This window comes from Pipistrellus hanaki, assembly GCF_964339955.1.
Source record: "Pipistrellus hanaki genome assembly, contig: scaffold_53, whole genome shotgun sequence".
In the NCBI taxonomy this organism is placed as follows: Eukaryota; Metazoa; Chordata; class Mammalia; order Chiroptera; family Vespertilionidae; genus Pipistrellus; species Pipistrellus hanaki.
In genome coordinates, this window is record NW_028182281.1 from 177,430 (window position 1) to 201,979 (window position 24,550).

The window sequence follows — 24,550 nt, forward strand, 5'->3', positions numbered from 1 at the left end:
TGACAACAAGCTTCAAAATTTCATATATCAAATTTTAGGAAGGTGTTAACGTCGTAGATATTTTTACGCTTAAAAATGTTGAATTTCATTTAAAAAAGCATTTGTGGGAAGTTTTAATTCATTCTTTTATTTTGAAGAAAAGTGCTGCTGAAAGTTATTGAATACTTCATGAAGCTTATGGTAAATATGCTCCATCTCAAGATACTTGTGAACGCTGGTTTAAACGCTTTAAAAGTGATTATTTTGATGTGAAAGACAAAGAACGTCCAGGTCAACCGAAAAGTTTGAAGATCAACAATGACAAGCATTATTGGATGAAGATGCGTGTCAAACTCAAAAACAACTCGCAGAAAGATTAAACGTTGCTCAGCAAACAATTTCCAATCGTTTACAAGCAATGGGAAAGATTTTAAAGGAAGGAAAATGGGTGCCACATCAACTGAACGAAAGACAAATGGAAAACCGAAAAGTCATCAGTAAAATGTTGCTTCAAAGGCACGAAAGAGTCTTTTTTCCATCGAATTGTGACTGGCGATGAAAAGTGGATTTATTCTGAGAATCCCAAACGCACAAAATCTTGGGTTGATCCAGGTCAACCATCAACATCGACTGCAAGGCCAAGTCGCTTCGGAAAGAAGACAATGCTCTGCATTTGGCAGGATCAGGAAGATGTAGTTTTATGAGCTTCTAAAACCAGGTGAAACTGTTAATACTGATCGCTACCGACAACAAGTAATCAATTTAAACCATGTTTTGTTCATAAAACCACCAGAATGGGCCAGAAGACACGGCAAAGTAATTTTGCTTCATGATGATGCACCATCACATACTTCAATGCCATTTAAAAACATGTTAAAAGTGTCTGGGAAGTATGAACCCACCCGCTGTGTTCACCACCCCCTGCTCCTTCAGATGACCACTTGTTCCGATCCACTTTCTGAGCAGCACTTCAACATGTACAAAAAAGTGGGAAATTGGGTCTCTGAATAGTCTGCCTCAAAACAAGAAAAGGTCTGTTGGGACGGTACCCACAAATTACCTGAAAGATGGGGGGAAATGTGTAGCTAGCAATGGACATCACTTTGAACAAAGCACTTTGGATGTTTCTCTTGATATTATCGTGTTTTCTTTGATTACAAAATGCACATTTTTAACTGGTATTCACATTGTTAACCGGTAAAGGTCCAATCCGAATTATTAACCAGGACACCTAGTACCTTGGTTACAGGCTCCTCCCCGGCCCGGGCCCTGGTCTGGTCTCGTGCAGGAGGCAACCAACTGATGTGTTTCTCTCACATCGATGCTTCTCTCTTTAAGAGTCAAAGGAAAAGCACCCTCGGGTGAGGAGTAACAACAGAAGGGCCAAACCTGGGAGGCACTTCTTCTCCGCGGTGGGCGCTCACTAATGTTTCCTGCACGTGGAGAAGGTGCTCAGGGAGCTAGGGAACAAGGGGGCGAAACCGCACAGCAGAGTTAGAAACATCCATGAGAGAGAAACATTGGTCAGCTGCCTCCTGCACACCTCCCACTGGGGATGTGCCCACAACCAAGGTACATGCCCTTGACCGGAATCGAACCTGGGACCCTTCAGTCTGCAGGCCACCACTCTATCCACTGAGCCACACCGGCCAGGGCCAGAGGTTGGCTCTTGTTGAGGAGACTGCAGCCTCGAGTGCAGGACTTCCTCCCGTGGGGTCATTAGTTCACACCTGCCTGTGTGGTTCCTTCTAGGCTCTGAATGGCAGCCCCCCATGCGGGGCCTCTGGAGCCTGTGGGGGGTCGAGAGTGGCCCCTTTGGCATCCCCAGTTCCTGGTTGAGGCTCAAATGCCGGGAGTGGGGGGCTGCCCCTCCCCTGCGCCCAGGCGGCTCCTTAGGTGATGCTGTGGATGGAGAGCGTGTCCCAGCCTCCTGGGATGGGGTAGGGGGGTGGGGGTGTTTACCTGGCACTGTGGGTGTGATCCTCTCCACTTCTGGCTCCAGGGTCCCTCCATGGCTCCTCTGTCTCCGTGACCAAGCACCTCTTTCTTCAGTCTTTTTTAAAAAAAATAAATTTTTATTGATGTCAGAGAGCAAGGGAGAGAGAAACATCAGTGACGAGAGAGAATCATGGACCGGCTGCCTCCTGCACACCCTGCACTGTGGATCGAGCCTGCCACCTGGGCCTGTGCCCTGACCGGGATCGAACCCTGACCTTCTGGTTCACATGCCGGCCGTGGAGAGCCGTGTTAACAGAAGCAGCGTCTGGAGCCGATCTCTCCCTCCCGCGAGGCCAGGCTCTCCTGGGGACTCTGCCCAGGTTCCCACCCGCTGGGCTGAGCACCAAGTGTGCCCGGTGCTGGGAGCTCTGAGGGTGCTCCCTCAGCTCTGCCGGGCGGTCTGTCCCCATTGCAGGGCGGTTTCCCCGTGCATTCACCCATCCCAGCAGCTAGAAACTTGCGAGGGACCCTCCTGGTGCCTGGGGCTTTCCCAGCGACTCTGCCCACCCTGGGACCCACCATGTGACCTCCAGCGTGTGACCTCCACCATGTGACCTCCAGATTGTGACCTCCAGCGTGTGACCTCCAGTGTGTGACCTCCCTGGGGTCCCAGGTTGGCTTAGCTCAGCCGACTGTCAGGCGCCGCCTGCATCTGGAAACCCTCTCCAGGCAGATGGTGCACTCCCATCCTCTCATCACCCTCCCTCTCCCCGGACCCCTACCCGGCTGCCACTGTCCACAGAACGTGTTTTATTTCCCACATGTTCCCGTTGTTTTCGGGGTGGAGGGAGGTCTGGTCCCAGCCCCTGGGGGTCAGGAAGCAGCCGTCTCCCAGATGTTCCTCTTCCTGCTCTCACTTCCTCAGGAGGTTTTGAAGTTTTGGCCACAACTCTTCTGAGAACAAAGGCCCGGCATCTGCCGGCTCTGCCTCCGGGCCTCGGAGATTTACGGGCAGCGAGCTCGGGAGACAGGCTCTCACGGAGGAGGCGGCCGCGGCCCGCAGGTGGACGGCACGTGTCGGAGCGGGAGGCACGCATCCCAGCGGGGCCTGGGCCCACGACCACCTCAGTGCATCCTGTGTGCCCCCTGCCCCCCCAGGACTCCCTCAGCCTAAGGGAGGAGGCGTGCGGCAGCCATGGGCCTGGGTGAGTCCGTCCCCTGGATGGAGCAGTGGCTCCCAGCAGCGGCCCTAGGAGAGGAGAGCGTGTGTCTGTGACATCACGCAGCACAGGCCAGACTTCCTGGGGGGCCATGACCCCAATTCGGCCTGAGAGGCCTGTGGTGAGACCCTCTCCCCTCTCCCTGGACCTGGGGTGGAGGGGGGCTCAGGGGATGGACAGCTCCTCACGGAAGCCAGCAGACTCTGAATGCATTTGCAGGGTTTATTTTGGTGTGTGTGTGTGCTTAATACATTTGTATTCACTTCAGAGAGGAAGGGAGAGAGAAACAGCCATGATGAGAGAGAATCATGGACAGGCTGCCTCCTGCATGCCTCCCACGGGATCGAGCCTGCAACCCGGGCCTGTGCCCTTGACCGGGAATCGAACTGTGATCTTCTGGTTCATAGGTCGATGCTCAGCCACTGAGTCACGCCAGCCAGCACATGGGTGTTTCGAGTGAGAGCCTACCACACGTCTGCTGGCAGATTCGGTGTGGCTGAGAGGAGAGGGAGGGCCAGGGCTGCCCCTGCCAGAGGGAGCCATCTGCGGGCAGAGGGGCCCCTGTGAGGACAGAGCAGGCCGGTGGGCCGTCAGGATGTGGGAGCCCCTGTCTGCGGCATTCACAGCCATGGGAATAAACGGGTTCTCGGGGGCGGAGCTGGAAGAGCAGGGGGGGCTGAGTGCGGGTGGTGTTCACCCCAGGGGGTGGGGGGGGAGGAGGAAAATGGCAAATGAATTCACAGTTACCTCGTACCTCACACAAAATCCCTCCGACAGACTCACGGTTTAACAACAGGAAGTGGGATTTGGAAGAATCGGCTCATGGTGGGGGTCAGGGCCGTGGACGGCTGAGAGGGAGGCTCTGAGCCAGAGGCCCGGCTCCCATGTGCCCATGGTTGCCGGTTGGGATAAGTACAGTCTGACCTGACCCGCCCTGTGGCGAAGCACCCCAAAGTTACCCAGCATCCTTTGGTGTGTGGTCGGCGCCTCTCACTCTCTTCTCACCAAGAGACCAGGGCAGCCGGCTGGCACAGCTCAGAGGCTGAGCATCGACCTAGGAACCAGGAGGTCACGGTTTGATTCTCGGTCAGGGCATGTGTCTGGGTTGCAGGCTTGATCCCCAGTGTGGGGTGTACAGGAGGCAGCCGAGCCATGATTCTCTCTCATCACTGATGCTTCTATCTCTCTCTCTCCCACTCTCCCTTCTCCTCTGAAGTCAGTAAAAACTTAATAAAATAAATAAAATAAATTTAAAAAGAAAGAAAGAAAGGAAGAAAGAAAAAGACAGAGGACAAAAATGAAGGTCCCTTATCTGGACGTGAGGAGTCCAGGAGGGCTTCCTGGTAGAGGTGATGTTCAGGCCGGCTCTTCTCTGCAGACGTCCGCTGTCCGTCACCAGCTCCAGGGAGCAGCTGGCCAGGGCTCTGCAGCTAACTGTGTGGAAATGGACTCGCCAGCGCCCTGCCTGACCCCTGCTGGGTGGGGCATCCCCACAAGGACCCGGCCCTGCTCTCCCCAGCTCAGCCCGGTGGCGGCCGAGGACCGGCTGAGTCACACCGGATGCCGGACGCCGAAATGCCTCCAGCCCCGGTCACTGCCGCACGGGAGTGAAAAGGCCCACACGCGGGGCTATATTTAGATAAATGCCTGAACTCACCAGCTCCTGATGAGCTGTATACGCGTGTAAGAGTCAGCATTTCCCCTTGTTCCGGATAATTCTTAGAAATAAATGCTGAGGAAAGGCCAGATTTGTAAGCCCTGGTGAACTGGCGGCTCTAGGACCGTGGTCTGGAGGGGGGAGAGGGAGCGGTGGGGGGTGATTCTGTCCCGCAAGGACAGACGACAACGTCTGCAGACATTTCTCTTTTTTTAAGTTTCTTGATTTCAGAGAGGAAGAGACACGGAAACATTCATGATGAGAGAGTCGTGGATGGCTGCCTCCTGCATGCCCCCTACTGAGGATCGAGCCTGCAACTCGGGCATGTGCCTTGATCGGGAATCCAGCCGTTGATGCTCAACCACTGAGCCACGCTGGCTGTGGTGGGTGCTCCCGGCACTGGTACCTGGGGGCGGGGCTGCAGGCAGATGTCCTACTAGGCCCAAGATGGTCCCTGCCGGCAGGATGGGCTGTGGGGACGACCTAAGGTGACCCCGGGGCTCCCTCCCACACTCACCCCTTTCTGGCACCCTCTCCACCCGGGGTGTGAGCCCCGCTCCTCACCCAGAGCCTGGGAGCTCCCTGTGCCGAGGGGACATCTTAGAAGAAGCAGGAGCCGCTCCCCCTGCTGGCTGCTGCGTGCCCTGCGGGTGGGGAGCCCCATGACCGGGACCATGGCCTGGAGGAGGGAAGGACCCCCCTCTGCAGCCAGGAGGAAGGAGTCCCGCCCACAGCTCGCGTGAACTCGAAAGGCCCTGTCCCCAGTCCGGCTCAGCTGGACGCTCCCGGGACCTGGCCCCAGCCTGCAGGGCCCGCGGGCTGTTCCCGGACTGCCCACCCCGGGCCCAGAAGGTGATAGACGTGTGCTGCTTTACGCCACTAATCTGCCAGTTTGCCACACATAAAAGAAAACACACCCAGGCCCCAGGTGCCAGGTGTGCCCTGGAGAGAGCCAGAGGGCAGACGGTCTGGGCCCTGCAGGCTGTGCGGTCTCTGCCATGGCTCCTTGGCCCAGCGTGGCGCTGGTTTCTGTTCGTGGAACAGACGAGCCACAGGACACGTCAGGCCGCGGTGCCGAAGGACAGGGTCTGGGCAGGTCACTGCACCTTCCAGGCCGTGGGGCTCAGTGTCTGTGGCTGCGGCACAGAGGCCACCTGCGCCCCCCACGGGGCCCTGCCGTCGGCCTCGGGGACACTCTCACCTCAGATGCTCACACCGAACCCCACCGAGGTCCTCCTTGGTGAGGAAGGAAGCTGCTTCCCAAGCCTCCCACCCCGACTGTTACTTTATTTTATTTATTTTTTAAAAATACATTTTTGTTGATTTCAGAGAGGAAGGGAGAGGGAGAGACCTCAGTGATGATTCGTGCACAGTGAAAGGAAATTAATTAGAAGAAATATTTCAGAGGCCTCCTTGTCCAGTCCCAATCGGCTGGACCGCTGCAGCAAGCCAACCTATTGGTCAGAGCATCTGCCCCCTGGTGGTCAGTGTGCATCACAGTGACTGGTGGAACAGTTGAACAAATGGTCAGACAATTAGCAAATTAGGCTTTTGTTGTATAGGATTGATTTCTAAGAGGAAGGGAGAGGGAGAGACAGAGACCTCAATGATGAGAGAAAATCATGGGTCAGCTGCCTCCTGCACGCCCCACACTGGGGATCGAGCCCACAACCCGGGCCTGTGCCTTGACCAGGAATCCAAACTCCTGGTTTGTAAGCTGATGCTCAACCTGTGAGCTATGCTAGCCAGGCGGGACAGGAATGCTCTTTGCAAGAGTCCGTTCCCTCATCACGTGAGCCCGAGTCCCAGCAGCCCTGCTGGTATGCTGCCACCACCCAGGGACAGAGGAGGGGGCGCCCAGCCAACCTGCTCGGTGCTGCCTGGCTATGGGGTAAGGGCACCCCAGTGTCTCCATGCACCAGCCGAGACCCACAGAAATGCTGCTGTCCCCTGCTGCCTGGAGCTCACGTGTGCCACCCCACCTGCCACCTCTCTCTCCATCTCTCTTTCTCTCTCTCTCTCTCTCAGCCCCATCCTGCTTTCCCAGGGCCATCAGGGAGCTCCTGGCCTTGGACCCCCTGTCCCCGCCTGTTCTGGGGCTGGGCACTGGGAGTGTCCTCGGGATTCTCTGTCTCACAGGGTGACCACTGGGCCTCCTTCAGGGCCTTTGATGCCCAGCAGCCAGGACTCCAGGGGGCCCTCCGGAGTGGGGTCGGGGCACATGTGAGGTCAGGAAGCTGTTGCTTTTCCCCGAGGACCCGCCCTGCCTCCTGGACAACTGAGGGGCTGCAGGGCTGAGGGGCCGAGGGGCCAGGGAGGTTACTGTGTGACCAGGCGCCAGGAGGGGCCCTCTGTCCAGGAAGGGGGTCAGTGTGGCGACTCCACTGTGGGGGCTTCGGTTGGTCGGAAAGGTCTGGAATCTGAGCTCAGGAGGAGGCAGCCAGGTCAGGGGCTGCGGAGGGGCCCGGGTGTGTGTGTGTGTGTACAGAGGGGAGTACCCAGTGCCTGCCAGGGTCCCCGGGCTGGGCTGCACGAGGCTGGGCAGGCGGGCGGAGCCGGGCAGGCTGGCAGGAAGGCAGCGGGGTTGCGGGAGCAGGTCGGAGCCTCCAGCAGCAGCCGGCGGAGGCGGACAGCAGGGGGAGCTTGGAACCTGGCTGATGTGTCCTCCTCCCGCTCGGTCACCTGGCCACCTGAGCCGGGGCCCTGCCGAGCTAGCCTCCGAGGCCGAGGCGTGCCGACGGGCTGGTCCCGGGTCCCAGGCCCCCGGCTGCCCTGGGCTGGCCACCGGGAGGTGAGAAAGGCCCAACAGAGGGACCATGGCGGGAACCGGGTCCCGGGCTCCCCCGCGCTCAGACCATCAGCAGTACAGAGTGGGGGGCCCAGCCAGGGTCTGGGGAGACCAGGACACGGAGCCCTGAGCCTGATGGGAAGAGCTGCAGGCCTGGCAGAGGCACCCTCTCGGAGCTTTGGGGACTCGGGAGGGATTGGGGTGGCCCTGGCTCGTCCCTAGTTCTCTGTGGTGAGCTCCTCGGCGCTTGCTCTGGCCACACGTGTGGGGTCCTGTCTAATCACTGTAGGCTCAGGGCACCCTCCCCCCGTCCCTCCTTGACAGCGGGCCGCCTGTTGCAAGGCTGGTCCTGGAAGTGGCCTCCAGACCCCCTCCAGGGCCTGTCCACACCACAGCCCACGGTCCAGCCTGGTGCTGGGCCCAGGCTGTGTCCTCAGGCCAGGTCCAGCGCAGCCCACCCAGCCCACAGAGGGCAGGAGCGCCTCGGCAGCCCCACGGCTCTCACGCCGGCTCGCAGGGGCTCCTGTGTGTCCTGCACCACCCTGGGGCCAGGGAGGGGCTGGCAGCAGGGTGCAGGGACAGGCTGGTGGCCAGGCCCCGAGCTCCACGTGTGGAGGAAGCCCAGGACCCCGAACGTGGGCAGTCCCGGGGTCAGTGAGAGCAAGCGGGGGGCAGGGATCCTCTCCCCTGTGGGGGACAGCCCCTCCAGAGAAAACACCCCAGTCCCTCCTCTCCCGAGAATCCTAGAGAGTGGGCCCTTGTCCTGGCTCACAGGGCAGTGCTGGGGAGCTGGGACAACGAGTTCCCTGTTCCCTAGGAGGGGAGGGGCACAGGGGCACCCCACCACATCCTGGCAGAGGTGGGAGGCAGAGCGGGCAGAGCTCGGCCACCCTGAAGAGGGCCCCACGGGGCAGCATGCTGGGGACGGGGCCGGGACCTTCTCCCCGGGACCAGCTTTGGGCTGAGGCGGGGAGGGGGCAGCAGGGAGTGGGGTCCATCTGAGGTCCCCAAAGTAGAAAACTCACCTCCCACCTCTACCCTCTTCCCCCCGCCTGGGCCCCAGGCCTGCCCAAGCTGAGGGGGAGCTGAGGGGGATGAGGCTTGCGGTCGGGAGGCCAGGGCGGGCGGTGGAGGGTCTGGAATGTGCACGCAGCCCCTCCGCCCGCCGCCAGCCCGTCCAGGACACGCTCCATGTAGGGAAGGCTTTGATCGCGCGTCCCACCCGGAGGGTCCCCCGCTCCCCTCTCCCCGCCACGTCCCCCGCCCAGCCCCCTCGCGCTGCTATGCCAGCAAACGGGTTTGCGTTGGCGCCCGGCCAAACCCTGGAATGTGCCTGCCGGCTGCGGCGGCTGTTTCTGGAACAGGGACGACAAAGCGCGGCCTGTCTCGGGGTGGGGCGGACGGGCCGCAGCCTGCCCGGAGTCACGCAGGAGCCGGCGGGGGAGGGGGTGAATGGGCTCTCACAGGCCGGCCCGGGGGGCGCCGAGCGTCCAAGCACAAGGCGGCATTGGAACTGGCCACGGGGGCCCAGGCCGGGCAGTGGGCCCGTGAGGGGTGGGGGCAGGCGCCGAGGGGACCCGCTGCACAGAGCACCCCAACACCTAGACCTCTGTGTGTTTCAGGCCCTGGGGAACGGTGCCACATCCCCACCCCGGGCGTTTCGGGGAGCATCTGCACGTGGGGGTCACAGGCGTGTGGCCTGAATGTGGGCCCCGGGCACCAGGGTCAGCTCTTCAGTCACCCGAGGGGTCATGAGGCCCCGGCATGCAGGGACAAAGGCCAGGGACTGTGGGGGCTTCGCCCGGTGCTCCGGTGGGGAGGTGAGCCCGCCTGGCACGGCCATGATGGGCAGAGGCCCAGGTCACATGGGCAGGGGCACCCGTGAGAGGGCCCTGGGCACCCAAAGATGCAGTGGGACTCGGAACCGGCCCCCGGGGGCCTGAGAGGGGGGCGTGGGCTGGTGTGAGAGGCAGGCACGGGGGTGACATGGCCCAGGACCCTGAGGGGAGCGTAGCCCAGAGCAGCACAGGCGAGCAGGACAACAGGGACGGGCGGGGCATCGAAGCTCAGGCCGTCAGAGGCCCTGGGAACGGGGGAGCTGTGTGTCCATCAGGCTGGCGTTCAGAGGAGTGTGGTATGGGCTGCCCAGATACTCAGAAAGCTGTGGGTCTGACTGAGGCCCGGCGCCGAGGGTTCTGAGTCTGGAGCCGGGGTGAGGAGGCCAGCTGCCTTGGACCCAGAGGACAGAGCCGGGCGGGCCAGACCTGCTCTGGACCCAGGACTTCGGGGTATCAGGAACCTGCCCTGATCGCTCAGGGGAGCCAGGCTACCCGACCCTCTCGGGGTTCAGACAGTGACTTCCAGGGGTGCCATGCGGGGTGATCATGTACCCAGGCGTCCTGGGCCCTCAGTGTGGGGCCGTATTGCCTGTACTAATGGGGTCCCCAGCTTTGCAGTCTAACAGAGCACCCATCATCCTGGCTACAGAAAGGCTGAGAAGACCGGGTGGCATAGAGGTCACTCCAGTTCTTCAGGGAATGGGGTTCAGGACCCAGAACCCCAAGAACAGTCTGTGAGTGCTCAATGCCACAGGAGCATCTGGCTGTGGACCCCAACTCAGCGGAGTGGGGTGTGGTACTCTGACACTCGGACAAGGGGGTTCAGAACTCCACACACACACTGTGGGTTTCAGGACCCCAGGTACTCCATGGAGTACAGGACCCCACAGTCTGACTAACGGGGTCCAAGCCAAGGCACGTCTGGGTGGGGAGGCCCCTCTGCAGACACCTGGGTGGCAGGCGGGCAGGCGCCCAGCACGAGGAGAACAGCACACAGAGCCGGAGACAGGGATGAATGGACCCACACAGGCAGAGAGGGGAGGAGGGGGGCGTCCAGACCGCAGCTGAGGCCACCGGCGGGCCTGGCACCGGGCGAGCAGACGTGTCGGCTGGGCCTCTGGCAGTTTGGGGCCAGCGCGTGGGCCAGGAGCCTCAGCCGGGCCCTGGTGGCCACCTGCGTAGGATTCGAGGGTTCACAGGAGTGGGGGAGCCGCTCTGACACGGATGCCCTGGATGAGTTGGACCCACCCAGAGCTACAGAGGGGCTCATAGGGTGAGCCCCAGTGACAAGGAGGGAGGGGTGCAGGCCCTGGGAGGGACCCTAGTCCCCAGGCCACCGGGAACCTCACTTCTTTGGCACAGGGGTTGGAGCTCCAGCATTTGGGAGGTGTTACATACTGCAGTGCAATCAGAGATGGGGTATGTCCCCTCAATTTCCAGGTGAATTGGTTATAATTCACCCTGAAACTCCAAAGAATGAGACTCATTCCCCAGAAACCCAGACTCACTGACAAAAGAGCACAGACTGGAAAGATAGTGGGGTGCAGGCCCTTAGAGGCTCAGATAGTGGGGTACAGACTCCCAGAGGCTCAGATGGTGGGATGTAGGTTCCCTAGAGGCTCAGATGGTGGAGTACAGGTTCCCCAGAGGCTCAGATAGTGGAGTACAGGTTCCCCAGAGGCTCAGATAGTGGGGTACAGGCCTCCCAGAGGCTCAGATAGGGGGTGCAGGTTCCCAGATAAAGAGGCTCAGACATTGAGGGAGACACAGGCTGGTCCTGGCAGAAGGCACAGGGCTCCTCAGCCCCAGGACGTAGCGAGCGGAGCCCGGTCCCTGCCGTCCTAGGTGCCGGTGGCCGGGCGCCGCGTGGACAGGCCTGCGTGCGGCCCCTGCACGTCTCACGGTTCCCTGCCAGCAGCTCCCCCTCCCCGAGCCAGCATTCGCCCTGAATTCCAACCTCAAACATCCCAGACCACCCCGGAGGCAGCCGGTCCAGAGCCCCCCTCCGGGTCCCCGCGAGGCGCTGCCAAGCCGCCGGCCCGGGGCACTGGCCCCGGGCTGCCGGCTCTGTTTGGTTTTCCCTTCCTGCCCCGGAGCCTCAGCCGCAGTCGCGCCACAGGGGCGCCCCTTCCTGGGGAGGGGACCGCGCGGCGGCTGGCTCACGCGGGGCACACGTATGCGGCCGCATTCGAGGGCCTGCGTCCGGGGACTGGCACGGCGCCCGCCCACACGCCTCCCCCCGGAGCGGGGTGCCAGCTCCCGGCATGCCCCACTGCCCCACAGGCCTCCTGAGGGCCCGGAGCAGAGCCAACGCCCGGCCCCTCTGCCGTCAGGCGCCTCGTCCAAACCGCACCGCTGGGCGGGACTTGGAGGGCGGCCCGGCCCCGCGCGGGGACGCCCCCGCGCCACGTGCCGCGTGCCCCCGAGCCGCCGTGACTGGCATGGCACCGGCATGCACGTGCCACCTGCGGTGCCACAGAGCAGCCTCCCAGCCCCGGCAGGGAGAGCCCTGCCTGCCCAGCCCTGCAGGCGCCTGCCGTGCCCGGGCCCTGGGACACATTCGCGAGCCCTCATCTGGCCACTGGCCCGAAGTGGCTTCTGGGAGACACCCGGCCGGGAGGGTGCCCAGTGCTGGGCCTGGGAGGGCCGCACCCAGAATCGCTGGACCCGGGAACTGGCCAGAGCCCGAGGCGGAGCTGGGCCCAGGGACGCCCTGCTGGGAGCGGGGCTCCCCACGGGCTCAGGAGAACCCGGGGAACCTGGCAGCCCAGCCAGGGGCGGAGGCCTCCAGAGTCTTCTCTGCTCCAGGAACCTGGGCACCCAGAGGCCCTGGGCACCGTGGAGGGTGCCGCCCTCAGCCCTGCCCACTCTCCAGGCGGCCTCCGCAAGCAGTGCCCGTAGCTCACCTGCTGGCACCAGGTTCTGTGCCCGGTTCTAGTGGCACCAGAACTCCACTGTCCTTCCAACACGGCGTCCTCATGACCAGGGACCCCCTCACCACCCCTCTAGCAGGTCCTAAGGGAGGACTGGAGGTGCGCCTGGAGGGGGTGGGCCCAGACGCCTGGTCCTGGGCTCGGGCGGTGCCCTCCTCCCGAGGGCGTTCCGGCTCCCGAGGGCCAGCAGCTCCGGAGCTCCGGCCTGAGGTGGGGCTCCCCAAGGCCCGGCCTCCAGGCCCTCTCACCCACCGAGACGCTTATCGCCGAGGCAGAGAGCGAGGGCTCCAGCCGAGCCTCTGAGCCCCGCCCGCGAGTGCCCGGGCTCGGGGGAGGCCAGAGGCCGGGCGGGCCGCAGAGTCAGCTTGAGGTGAGAGCGCCCGACTCCGGGGGGCTGCCACTCTGACCTTTGGGGGGACCTCGCTCTTCTCGGGGAAGGCCTGTGGGAGCACGCTCCCATCAGGCAGAGTCCCCCCCGGCTGGACAACTAGCACGGCTGTGATCATGTGACCAGGCTGAGCGGGAGTCCCCGGGGCACCCACAGCCCTGTGCTGGGGGCACCCACAGCCCTGTGCCGGGGACCTGGGAGAGGACACGGGTGCGGTCCAGGGCCCACGTCAGGCAGGCCCACGTGTGGGGGCCACTAGAGAGGGTTCCTGCGGGAGGTGGAGCTCAGGCAGCTGAGGGCCCGGGGTGGCTGGGGGGGGGAGTGTGGCAAGGGGCAGCAGGAGCGGACACACTGTGGGGCCCGGGAGGGGGTGGGTAGAAGGAAGATCAGGACGCTGTCTGCAGGGGCTTCAGGAAGCCTCCAGGGCGGCTGGCAGGAGATCGAGGGGACGCCAGCCTCCCTCCCCGGGAAAGTCGGCTGGAGCCCTAGTGAAGGCTTCCCCGGCCGACCGGCCACAGGGAGCAGCCGAGGTCTTCCAGTAGGGACGACCCCGAGGCGGCCCAGCATGAGGGCTGGGGGAGGGCGAGCCCCCAGACCCACAGCCCCCGGCCTGTGGGGGTCACGCTTTCCCCCAGAGGAGCCCCAGGACCAGAGGCAGGACCTTGGCCGCTAACCTGGCCCAAGGAGCAGACAGCGCCACCTGGTGGCCGTGGGCCGGACTGAACCTTTACCACCAGGCGGACCCTGCGGTCCTGAGGGACCATAAGGCTCCCCAGGCCTCCGGGTGTCTCTGGGCTGGTGACCAGGGTCCTGAGGCCCCATGACCCCCTCGGGCCAGCTCCCAGGCTTCTCCTGTGGCCCCCAGGGGCGGCCTTCAGCAGGAGTCGGATCAGGAATCCTGGCCAGCAGCACAAACCCTGTGACTGTGCCCGTCCGGCCCTGCCCTGCCCTGCCCCTGCCCTAACCCCAGTGAGGATGCCCTCAAGACAGGGCAGGGGAGAGGCATGCACAAGCACACACACGTGCATGCAGGCCTCACACACGCACATGCATGCATGTATGCACACACAGCGTGCTGACCACTGATGCCGAAGTCTCCACCGTAAGAACCCTGCATGCAGCTAGCTGTCTCCATTCCAGAATACATGTGGCATCCCACACAGGAGCTGGTGCCTCTGCCCGTGGTGTCCACCCTGCGGCTCCAGGGACCCCAAAGGACGCTGCAGGCTCTCGGGCCAGCCCCAGGCCCAAAGGGGCCATGGGCACTCGCCTTGGGGGGCCCGTATGGAAAACGTGCAGCCTCTTGCTCAGAAGGTGGTTGGAACCTCAAGGCTGCAAAGGCGGGAGTCGCACTGAGCGCCCTCCACGCCCCCTCTCTGTGCTGTGACCACGGGGACCAGCCCCGGGGGTGACTGAGCCCTGCCCCGGAGGCAGGACACAGCGCTGGGCACCTCCCCTCTTGGCGTTGAGGGGCTGGGTGTCTCTGGGAGTGGGGCTGCCCCTGCCCAGCCCGCCGTGGGGGGACCAGGCATGGGTGAGTGTATGTGGTGTCCTCTCAGGACCACCTGGGCTCCTGTCTGTCCCTCAGCAAGCTCGGTGCCGGGCCGGGTGGGGCGGCAGCAGGATGGGATCTGGCCCACAGGCCTGGTTACTTCTGGAGGGGGTGGCAAGAGGGGTGCCAGGCTCTTGTGGGCATAAAGGGAGCCCCAGGTTGGAGGAAGGTGCCTCTTGGAGGCCAGGGCTCCCCAGAGGAGAGGAGCCAGGAGGGGCTGGGCCGAGCTTTGCTGTGGGCCTAGGTCACGGTGCACCCGCTGGGGCAAAGGGCCCCAGCTGGAATCCGGCTGGGAGGGGCCGGCCCGGCCAGGTGTGCTGCCTCCCCAGGCCCCAGGCAGGTGGCGGAGCCGGCCCGCCCTCCTCCCCACCCCTCGCCTAAGGGTGGCAGATAGGCAGGCCCGGGCGGGCGGGCTGCTGAGTCAGTTTGCGAGGAATGTTCAGGCACTCCCAGACACACCCCGAGCCTGCCGGCTCCGCCGCGCCCTCCCAGGTGCCTTGGCCCTGCGCCCACAGTGCCAGGAACACACCTTCAGCCCGAGCTTGCTCAGACCGGCTCCCGCCCGCTGCAACCCCGCTCCTCAGCCCCCTGCTCCCCCCGTGACCCCATTGAGCCCTGACCCTATGGAGCCCCCTTCACTGTGCTCTCAGGGGCCCAGGGCTGGCCCACATGTGTGAACAGCTCCTCCTGTGTGACATGCAGACGGGTGGATAAGGGGTCCCCCAGGCAACCACAGCTGGGATCGAGGGGTTCCTGCAGGAGGAGACCCTGCGATGAGAGGGTCTGCAGGGAGGCCCAGGGGGCCCAGCCTACGTGGCCAGGGCTGGAGGCCGGGGAGGTGGCCAGGGGGCCAGGCCTGTGGCAGCTAAGCTCATAACCATTGGCTCCACTCATAACCATCCCCCCGGTTGGCTCCACTCATAACCATCCCCCCGGCCACCCCGGGCTGCTTCCCTGCCCGGCACACCCAGACTGGCTGCTGCTGGAAGATGGGGCGGTGGGCAGAGGCCCGAGGGCCACCCCCACAGGTGACCCGGCCGCCCTGGCCATCTCCTCCAGGCCAGCAGGGTGGGGCGATGGGGCATCCCGCAGGCCCCCACAGTGCCCCGGCCCCCACGGGCACCTCGGCTGCACCCGGGCTCATTCCAGACCTCGTTGCCAGGAGTCCCTGTGAGTTGTGGCGCCTGGGAGGGTCCTGGGGCAGGCCGGGCTGGGTGGGGGCAGTGCTGTCCACAGGGGCATTTCGGGCCCATCTCTGCGCCCACCCCAGGGCCCCGATGGGCACAGGTGGCCGTCGCTGTCGCCGCCGCCATCCTTGCTGCTTCCTGCCTCCTCTGCGTCATCTGCTGCTGCCGTCGCCGAGCCCGCAGGAGGAAGCCCAGAGACAAAGAGGCCGTGGGCCTGGGCAGTGTCCCGGGCACCACCACCACCCACCTGGTGAGGGCGGGCACCGGCGCTCCCGTGCCCAGCACCTGGCCAGCTCAGTCCCAGATCTCAGCTCAACGTCTAGGTCAGGGCTCAGGGGCTCAGGAGGAGCTCAGCCCCCCAGCGGCAGGTGTGCCCAGCAGAGGAGGCCAGAGGGCCTTCCTGGCGGGAGAGGCAGGGAGTGGGGGGGGGGGGGGCAGGGACAAAGAGAGGCGGGAGTGCCAGCCCCAGCTGGGCCCTGCACCAGGGCGGCCTCAGCACGTTCTGAGGAGGCAGAGGTGCCAGGGACCGGCTGGGGCAGGGCCACCGTGCTGGCTGGTCAGCTGAGCTGAGGGTGGACCCTCTGGTGGCCTGGTCCAGGGTGGGCGGTCAGGGTTCTGACGAGGGTTCGGTCCCAGCAGCCCCGGCCACCATCCCTGCCCACTCCAGGTGCAGCCAGAGGTGGACAACCTGGGGTCCGGCCCGGGGGGAACCCCGCAGTGGGGGCGCCTGCAGCTCTCCCTGGAGTATGACTCTGGGAGCCAGGAGGTGAGGGCCCGGAGGCTCCGTGGGCTAGGAGGGGGGCCGGGTGCGGGGCTGACCTCGGGCCCCCGGCTGAGTCACCCTCGGCTCCCAGATCCGGGTGGGCCTCAAGCAGGCGGCGGACCTGAGGGCCGGGAGCCCGGGGGGCACGGCGGACCCCTACGCCTGCGTCAGCCTGTCCCCCCAGCCCGGGCACAGACACGAGACCCGGGTGCACCGTGGCACACTCTGCCCCGTGTTCGAGGAGACCTGCCGCTTCTGCGTGAGCCTGGCCGTGGGCGAGGGGGCGGGCGAGGGGGCAGGCGGGCGCGGGGCGCGGCTCACACCCCGCCTGCAGGTGCCGCTGGCGGAGCTGCCCCGGACCACCCTGCGGGTGCAGGTGCTGGACTTCCGGCGTGCCTCCGGGCACCAGCCGCTGGGCGAGCTCCGCCTGCCGCTGGGCACCCTGGACCTGCAGCACGTCCTGGAAGTCTGGCGCCCGCTGGGGCCCCCGGGCGCCGTCGAGGTAAGGGTGCTGACCCCTGGCTTTGGCCCAGGCCTGCCTGGGGTGCCAGCAGCGGGGAGACCCAGGCCCCTGTCGCGCCCGCAGGCTGAGCGGACGGGGGAGCTGTGCTGCTTGCTGCAGTACGTGCCCGGCTCGGGCCGGCTGACAGTGGTCGTGCTGGAGGCCCGGGGCCTGAGCCTGGGGCTGGCAGGTGAGAGCCCCCCTCCGCATCCCCTCGGGGGCGGGGCACAGGGCTCGGCGGTCAGGCCCGCGACCCCCACGGCCCCTCTCCGCCCGCCCAGAGCCCTACGTGAAGGTCCAGCTCCTGCTGAACCGGAGGAAGTGGAAGGCGAGAAGGACGTCCGCCCGGAAGGGCACGGCCGCCCCCTACTTCAACGAGGCCTTCACCTTCCGCGTGCCGCTGAGCCAGATCCAGGTGGGCTGCCCGGAGGAGGGGGCCGGTCCTCCCGGGGGCCATGCTGACCGCGTCTCCTTGTTCCCCTCCCGCCTGTCTCCTCTGCTCAGAGCGTGGACCTGGTGCTGGCCGTCTGGGCCCGGGGCTCGCGGCTCCGGGCTGAGCCCGTGGGCAAGGTGGCGCTGGGAGCCCGGGCCTCGGGCCAGCCGCTGCAGCACTGGGCGGGCATGCTGGCCCAGGCCCGGCGGCCCGTCGCCCGGTGGCACCGCCTGCGGCCCGCCGGGGAGGTGGACCAGGCCCTGGGCCTGAGGCCCCGCCGGCGCCTGCCCCTGCCCAGCTCCTGACAGCACCCTGAACCTCCATCTCCCGCCCTGAGCTGTGGGCCCGTCCCGGCCACGGGGGGGCTGCAATAAACGCTGCTTCCACCACCTCCTGTGCCTTCCTGTGCCCGGGGCAACGTGGGGGGCACCTCCGAGGGCGAGAAGGAGAAGGCCCCCTCCAGACTCACCCAGCCCTGCGGCCTCCGGGGGCGATGAGGGGCCCCTCTACTCCAACGAGCACAACACCGGAACGGGGAGCCATCCTGCCTGGGGTTCAGCGTGAGGGACAGTGTGTGTGAGGCAGGAGGGCTGGAGGGGGCCACGGGGTGTGGTGTGCAGGGGAGGCATTTGAGGGGCACTGCGGGAAGGAAGGGACCCACCCCCGGGGCCCGGCACGGCTCCTCTTGCCCCCGAACCTCGGGGTGGCGGCTGCAGGGCTGTCCCGCGTGCGCGAGCAGCAGGGGGCAGTAGAAGCCTTCGGAAGCCTCGCAGGGTCTCTGGGGGCCCAGCCTGGCGGGAAAGAATGCAGCTCTAATCCCCCACATCTGGGGCTTCGGCTCTGCCTGACCCTCCCCACGCCCCGCGCGGGGGCCGCTCCCCGCTCCCCGGGCTCAGAGGCAGCCAAGTCCGGGGCCTCCGGATGCCTGAGCTGGGTGGGGGCTGCCTGGGCCCCAGCCCGGAGGGGAGAGCGTTCCAGGCGGGGGCCCACCGCCCCTCTGGCAGGGAGTGTTCGAGCTGTGGGAGCACAGCCCTGGGTGGGGCGCCCCTGCTTGGCTGCACATCCAGGGCGACCCCGTGCCTGCTGCGGGCGGGAAGCCGGGTTCACGTCCCCGCCCGAGACCCCAGGAGCTGCTGCAGGCCCAGAGGCCCGTTTGGGGTCCGGGCCCGGCTTCGGAGCTGGGCTGGGGGAAGGGGGGCCTGGCCAGCGTGTGGCAGCCATGCCCTGGGCTGGAAGGGGAGCAGTGAGCTGCTGGGGAGGTGGCGGGTGGGGAGGGCCGGGGACACTGTGCTGTGGACCCCCACGTAGGACGGGGGCCCGAGTCCCAGGGCCCCTCGGCTGACCCTGAGCCGTGCTCCCCCCTCCCCCCCCCCCCCCCCCCCCGGCCTCACGCAGCTGCCCGCAGGCTCCTTGCAAGAACAGGAGCTTCTCGGACTCGTCACTGATCCCTAAATAGAGCAACCCAACCTCGGCACCCCCCCCCCCCCCAAGACTTCTTGGACTGGAGGGCAGCATGTGGCTGAGCCGGCCAGGCGGCCGGGCCGGTGGGGAGGGCCCTGTGCCCCCATTGGTCTGAGGAGGGCTCCATGTCCTTTCTGAGCGGGGGCCCAGCCTGGGGAGGACATTTATACCCCTCCCGTGCCCACCCGCCAGGCGACACCGCCAGCCGACCTGCTCCCCGCTCGCGCAGCCCGACGCTAGGTGAGGCTGCGGGCGGCTCGGCCCGGCGGGCACAGGCACCCGCACCACCCGGCGGGCCTGCGGGATGCCCCTGGGTGGGGGCCGGGCACCGGGGACCCCGCCGGCAGCCCTCTGCGGGGGGCTTGCTCAGGGCTGGGGGTGCGACGGAGACGCAAGGGGAGGTGGGCGCGGGCGGGAGGGGCAGGGGGCCTGGATGGGCCTCGAGGACTAGGCCTCGGTTTCGGGACGCAGTGGGAAGGGGTCTCTGTGCGTCAGGGGACCCCAGGCTGAACTGGGGAGCAGCCTCCCGCAGGCAGGCACTTGGGCCCAACGCCGAAGGAGCAGAGCTAAAATTAGCAGGAGCACCTGCCCGGTGCCCGCCCCGCCCGCGGGGACAGCTGCCCGCCCGCCCGCCAGGGACTTTCTGGGACACTTTCTCCTCGCTCTGCTCCCAGGGAATTCCAAGATGATCTCTTCCCGCAGCTCCTCCCCCCAGGAGGCTGGAGTTGGGGGCGGGGCAGCAGGGGGCCGGCTGAAGGTGAGGTGCTGTGCCCCACAGTCCGAGGCCCTGACACCCCGTCTTTCTCTCCCACAGGCTCTAAGCCCAGGACTTCAAGATGGGGGAGTAAGTGAAGTCCCCGACCCCAATGCCCCTGCCACTCCCTCCTCCCACCCCCAGGAGGGGCCTCTGCCCGCCCAGCCACTCTGTTTTGTCCCCTGCCCCCCCACCCCCACCCCATCACAGACCCTAACCTCTCTCTTCTCTCCCCCCTCCCCGCCCCGCCCACCCGCCTGGGACAGTGACGAGGTGAGTATCTCTTGAGGGTGAAACGCAGAGGGGATGGGAGCCCCCCCTTGACACTCCCCCCACTGAGATAGGTCAGAGGTCAGAGTTTCAAGGTCCAGGAAGAAGGCCCCCACCCGCACCCCCGTCCCCGCAGACAGCGACACACACAGGAAGTGGCGGCTGTTGCCTCACAGGGAGGGGAAGTGGGCCTGCGGCCTGGTCACCCTGGAAATGGCTGCTTTTCTCCAATCACGACACCCCACGCCCGGCCCTGCAGGCCCCACCCCGAGGCCCAGCCTGGTCTCCACACCCTGACGGGCCACCCGGGAGGCATCGGAAGCCCCCAGGCCCAGCTGTCCCCCGAGCAGGACCCCGGCCGGCTGGCGCGTGGGGAGGGATGAGGGTGGATGTGGGGAGCCCAGCCCTGACTCTGCCCCCTCTCCCCCGCCTTGCAGAAGCGAAACCGGGCCATGACGGCCCGCAGACAACACCTCAAGGTAGGTGCCCCCCCGGGGGAGGCCGCAGGGGGATCCGCACCGACCGGGCAGCCCCTCACTGCCCCCCCGCCCCTCCCCAGAGCGTGATGCTCCAGATCGCGGCCACGGAGCTGGAGAAAGAGGAGAGCCGCAAGGAGTCGGAGAAGCAGAACTACCTGTCTGAGCACTGCCCCCCGCTGCACCTCCCCGGCTCCACCGCCGAGTTGCAGGTACCCACCGCCCGCCCGCCTCGGTTTCCCCAGGGTCCCACGTGGGGACGGCCACTCACTGCCCCCGCCGCCCGCAGGAGCTCTGCAAGCAGCTGCACGCCAAGGTGGACGCGGCCGAGGAGGAGAAGTACGACATGGAGGTGAAGGTGCAGAAGAGCAGCAAGGAGGTGAGTGGGCCGAGGCGCGGGCGCGGGTGCGGGCGCAGGGCGCCGAGCAAGGGGTGGCAGGCACAGCGCGGCCTGGCCCTGCAGCTCCCACCCAGCCCTCCGCTCCCCCCGCAGCTGGAGGACATGAACCAGAAGCTGTTCGACCTCCGCGGCAAATTCAAGCGGCCGCCGCTGAGGAGGGTGCGCATGTCGGCAGATGCCATGCTGAAGGCGCTGCTGGGCTCGAAGCACAAGGTGTGCATGGACCTGAGGGCCAACCTGAAGCAGGTCAAGAAGGAGGACACCGAGAAGGTAGGCGCCCCCTGTCCCCCGTCCCCCGCCCCGTCCCTGCCCCGAGCCCCTTCCCTGCGGGGAAACCGAGGCTGAGCCTCCTCCGCCCACCCCCAGGAGCGGGACCTGCGGGACGTGGGCGACTGGAGGAAGAACATCGAGGAGAAGTCCGGCATGGAGGGCCGCAAGAAGATGTTCGAGTCCGAGTCCTAGGCCGCCCCCGGCCCCCCCACCCCCGGCCTCGCGCTGGCGGGCACCCCGGCTCCGGGCAGGGTGGCAGGGGATGGGCCCCGGGAGCCGCCGGGAGGGCGGGCTCACCGCAGCTGTCAATAAAGGTCTCCAACCCTGTGACTGGTCTCTGCGGCCTCGTTGTGACCTCATCGCCCACCGGCCGCCCGTGCCTCTGGGTGCTGCACCCCGGGAAGGCCCGCTGGCTGACCGGGAGCCAGTGCCCTCAGTCAGGTGCTAGGGGAGCTGGGGCGAGGGCACAAGGGAGCCACGCAGGGGCCTCAGGAATGTCGGGCCAGACGGGGAAGGTCCTGAGAGCTGACTCCGTTGGCCGGCTGCACCCAGGGCTGGGGCTGTTGGGCTCACAGCCAGTCCCCAGGGCTCCCGCTGGCTCTGGGCGACCCCCAGCCCTCGGTGGCTGATACGTCTGAGCAGTTCTCACAGGAGACCCTCGGCCGGTGTGCACGGCCATCACAGGGGTCCAGCCGCCCAGAGACAGTCTGAATCCGTCACCCCAAGTCTAGGCCGGGGCCGTGGAGGGCATGTGCACTGTGGGCCACTCCCCATTCCTCCTGAGACCCCACAGCCTCCCCAGGGGGACACCGTGCTGCAGCCCTGGGTCCGACGGCCCCCCAGATGGCTTATGCCAGGGGGTTCAGGCTCAGAGGGGCCGGGGTCCCAGCTCCCCACAAAGACAGGCCAGGCCAGGCCAGCCCCACGCAGGCCCAGCAGGCAGGCTGGGGCCCCTCTCTGCTCAGCCCCAGGTCCTGGCCCACCTCACACATCAAGGGGCCGTGTCCCTGAGGGCCGGATGAGGGCTGTCACGGCAAGGCCAAGGCTGTCAGCCTCCCGTGATGGATGGGGCGACAGCCCGCCCGCCAAGGTCCCTGCGCTCAGATCTCCGGGGGAGCCGGGGGGCCTCCGCGGCCCGTGATGGAGGGGCTGTCGGCCGCCCCTGCCCCCCGGAGGTCCTGGCGATTGATCTGCCGGGGCAGAGATGGGGAGGGCTGCCGCCTTCAGCCTTGGCTGCCTCGCGGGACGGGGGCTGACGTCAGCGGCGCCCTGGCCTTCACCGGTCATCCTCCCGCCCGCGGTGGGCGGCCTGGGCCCCGCCGTGTCCTCTGAGCAGCTCCCACGGGTCCTGCCACCGGTGACCTGCGGCTCCAGCCGGTTTATCATCCCGGGGCCTGCTGACCAGACAGCGACTCCAGCTACCACAGGGGAAGGCCAGGCCTCGGAGGACAGCCCTCCCCCTCCCAGCGGCTGGGAAGCACGGTGACCGCAGCTTTCAGGCCTGGGAACCCAGAGAGATGCGTCCCCCAGGCCTCCGTCCCAGCACCATCTCCTCCTCAGAAAGGGCCTGGCTCCCGGACGGCTGGGAGCCGGGCGGGGGCAGAAGGTGCCAGGCCCGAGTGTCCTGGAGGCACCGAGTGGGCAACATGGCGAAAGTCAATCAAATAACTCGGATCCCACCTGCGGAGTCAGGGGCTGAGCATTGACCTAGGAACTAGGAGGTCAGGGTTCGATTCCTGGGAGGTCAGGGCACAGGTCTGGGTTGCAGGCTCCCTCCCCAGTGCGGGGCGTGCAGGAGGCAGCCGATCGATGACTCTCTGTCATCATGGATGTTTCTCTCTCCCTCTCCCTTCCTCTCTGAAATCAATAAAGACATTTTTTAAAAAATAAATGAGAGCCGGTGACAAGGACATGGGGGAGGGTGTACAGAGCGGCTCCGTGGGAAAGGGGCCGGCGGGCACACCTGTGGCTCAGGTGCCAGAGACTCTCCTTTTAGCAAACACAACAGCCATCTGCCCGCCTGCTGCCTCGGCCCAGCACCAGCTCCGTGGGGGACCCCTGGCCAATGCCCTGTGGCCTCTCAGTCACTGGCTGCCCCGCTCCCTCCTCCCCGACCCCTCCAAGTGGGCTCCGCAGGCCGCAGTGGCCAGGGCTCCTCTTCCTGGCTCAGGGGACGGGGGCTGCCTGGTCTTGGGGGTGACGTCCCTGCCACAGCCCAGCTGCCGGGCTCGGCTGGATGGCACGCGGCCCCAGGCCCCCACTTAGGACTGTGGAGCCCCTAGTCTGGCCCCTCCCCACAGAAGAGGGCAGAAAAGGGTGGAAACAGACTCGGCGGGTCCCCTTGATCCTGCTTGTGCCCCCCAGGACCCAGAGCCTGGGGCATCATCTGTCCACATGGTCCGTTCTGGGCTCCTGGGGCAGAGGGTGGGGCAGGGGAGTGGAAGGGACCGTGGAGGAGCCACAGGGAGCCCTGAAGGGCTAAGGCGAGCAGAATGTGGGGCGCTGTGTGCAAGTCAGGGGTGCCAGCAGTGGCCTGGCATGATGAGTAGGTGGGTCCAGTTCTGTGTGCACCCAGAAAATGTCTCTTTTTAAAAAATATATGATATATATATATATCCTATCTAATAAAAGAGTAATATGCAAATTGACCATCACTCCAACACACAAGATGGCTGCCCCATGTGGTCAAAGATCCTGCCCCCATGTGGATATAAGATGGCTGCCACAAAATGGCCAGCAGGGGAGGGCAGTTAGGAGGGACCAGGCCTGCAAGAGAGGGCAGTTGGGGCAATCAAGCCTGCAGGAGAGGGCAGTTAGGGGCTACAAGGTCAGCAGAGAGGGAAGTTGGGGGCGACCGGGCCTGCAGAAAAGGGTAGTTGGGGGTGACTCAGGCCTGCAGGGGAGAGTAGTTTGGGGGGCAGACCTGCAGGGGATGGCAGTTAGGGGTGATCAGGCCTACAAGGGAGGGCAGTTAGGGGCAATCAGGCCTGCAGGGGATGGCAGTTAGGGGTGATCAGGCCTGCAAGGGAGGGCAGTTAGGGGCAATCAGGCTGACAGGGGAGCAGTTTGGCATCAACCAGACTGGCAGGCAGAAGCGGTTAGGGGTAATCAGGAAGGCAGGCAAGAGAGCAGTTGGGAGCCAGCAGTCCTAAATTGTGAGAGGGATGTCCGGTGGGATGGGGTCTAAATGGGCAGTTTAACATCCCTTGAGGGGTCCCAGATTGGAGAGGGTGCAGGCTGGGCTGAGGGACACCCTACCCACCCCATGCATGAATTTCATGCACCAGGCCTCTAGTGTGTGTGTGTGTGTGTGTATATATATATATATATAGATAGATAGATAGATAGATAGATAGATAGATGTCAGAGAGGAAGGGAGAGGGAGAGAGAGATAGAAACATCAGTGATGAGAGAGAGACATGGATCAGCTGCCTCCTGCACTCCCAACACTGGGGATTCAGCCCACAACCTGGGCTTGTGCCCCGACTGGGAATCGAACCGTGACCTCTTGGTTCCTAGGTCAACACTCAGCCCCTGAGCCGTGTGGCTGGGCCCATCCAGAAGATTTCACTGGGTGGTTAGATGCTGAGTGTGGGGCATGGACCAGAACTGCGCCCGCCCTGGGGCTGGGACCAGGATGCACACAGGCCCTTCGGGGCCAGGGCTGCCCGGGAAGGGGGTTCTGGGAGGTGGGGCTCCTTGGCAGGCCCTGGGACTCTGGAGCACGCCAGGGTGCCCCAG

At 65.3% G+C, this 24,550-nt stretch overlaps 2 protein-coding genes and 1 long non-coding RNA gene across 3 annotated transcripts; all 3 read left to right on the top strand.

The window, feature by feature from the left end:
- The first annotated feature begins 284 nt into the window (after positions 1 to 284).
- LOC311616079 lies at positions 285 to 4,882 on the top strand. The gene is made up of 3 exons (XR_014793843.1): positions 285 to 1,011; positions 2,843 to 3,122; positions 4,516 to 4,882. It is a non-coding gene; the product is annotated as an uncharacterized lncRNA (long non-coding RNA).
- Positions 4,883 to 15,212: 10,330 nt separating this feature from the next.
- SYT8 (synaptotagmin 8) lies at positions 15,213 to 17,673 on the top strand. The gene is made up of 8 exons (XM_084907295.1): positions 15,213 to 15,463; positions 15,564 to 15,730; positions 16,148 to 16,246; positions 16,335 to 16,502; positions 16,578 to 16,745; positions 16,830 to 16,935; positions 17,027 to 17,160; positions 17,250 to 17,673. Exons 1-8 carry the CDS (start codon positions 15,283 to 15,285, stop codon positions 17,481 to 17,483), a joined length of 1,257 nt encoding a protein of 418 aa, XP_084763421.1. The 5' UTR covers positions 15,213 to 15,282; the 3' UTR covers positions 17,484 to 17,673.
- Positions 17,674 to 18,681: 1,008 nt separating this feature from the next.
- Positions 18,682 to 21,139, top strand: TNNI2 (troponin I2, fast skeletal type). The gene is made up of 7 exons (XM_084907313.1): positions 18,682 to 18,879; positions 19,454 to 19,483; positions 19,660 to 20,142; positions 20,223 to 20,351; positions 20,429 to 20,518; positions 20,633 to 20,809; positions 20,906 to 21,139. The coding sequence occupies exons 3-7, from the start codon at positions 20,116 to 20,118 to the stop codon at positions 20,999 to 21,001; spliced, it is 519 nt and encodes a 172-aa protein (XP_084763439.1). The 5' UTR covers positions 18,682 to 18,879; positions 19,454 to 19,483; positions 19,660 to 20,115; the 3' UTR covers positions 21,002 to 21,139.
- The last annotated feature ends 3,411 nt before the right edge of the window (positions 21,140 to 24,550 follow it).

Coding starts and splice junctions, on each gene's coding strand:
- SYT8 (XM_084907295.1), top strand. CDS start 15,283: ATGGGGCGGTGGGCAGAGGCCCGAGGGCCACCCCCACAGGTGACCCGG. Junction 16,936..17,026: donor CCTGAGCCTGGGGCTGGCAG/GTGAGAGCCCCC, acceptor CCGCCCGCCCAG/AGCCCTACGTGAAGGTCCAG. Junction 17,161..17,249: donor TGCCGCTGAGCCAGATCCAG/GTGGGCTGCCCG, acceptor TCCTCTGCTCAG/AGCGTGGACCTGGTGCTGGC.
- TNNI2 (XM_084907313.1), top strand. CDS start 20,116: ATGACGGCCCGCAGACAACACCTCAAG. Junction 20,143..20,222: donor CCCGCAGACAACACCTCAAG/GTAGGTGCCCCC, acceptor GCCCCTCCCCAG/AGCGTGATGCTCCAGATCGC. Junction 20,352..20,428: donor GCTCCACCGCCGAGTTGCAG/GTACCCACCGCC, acceptor CGCCGCCCGCAG/GAGCTCTGCAAGCAGCTGCA.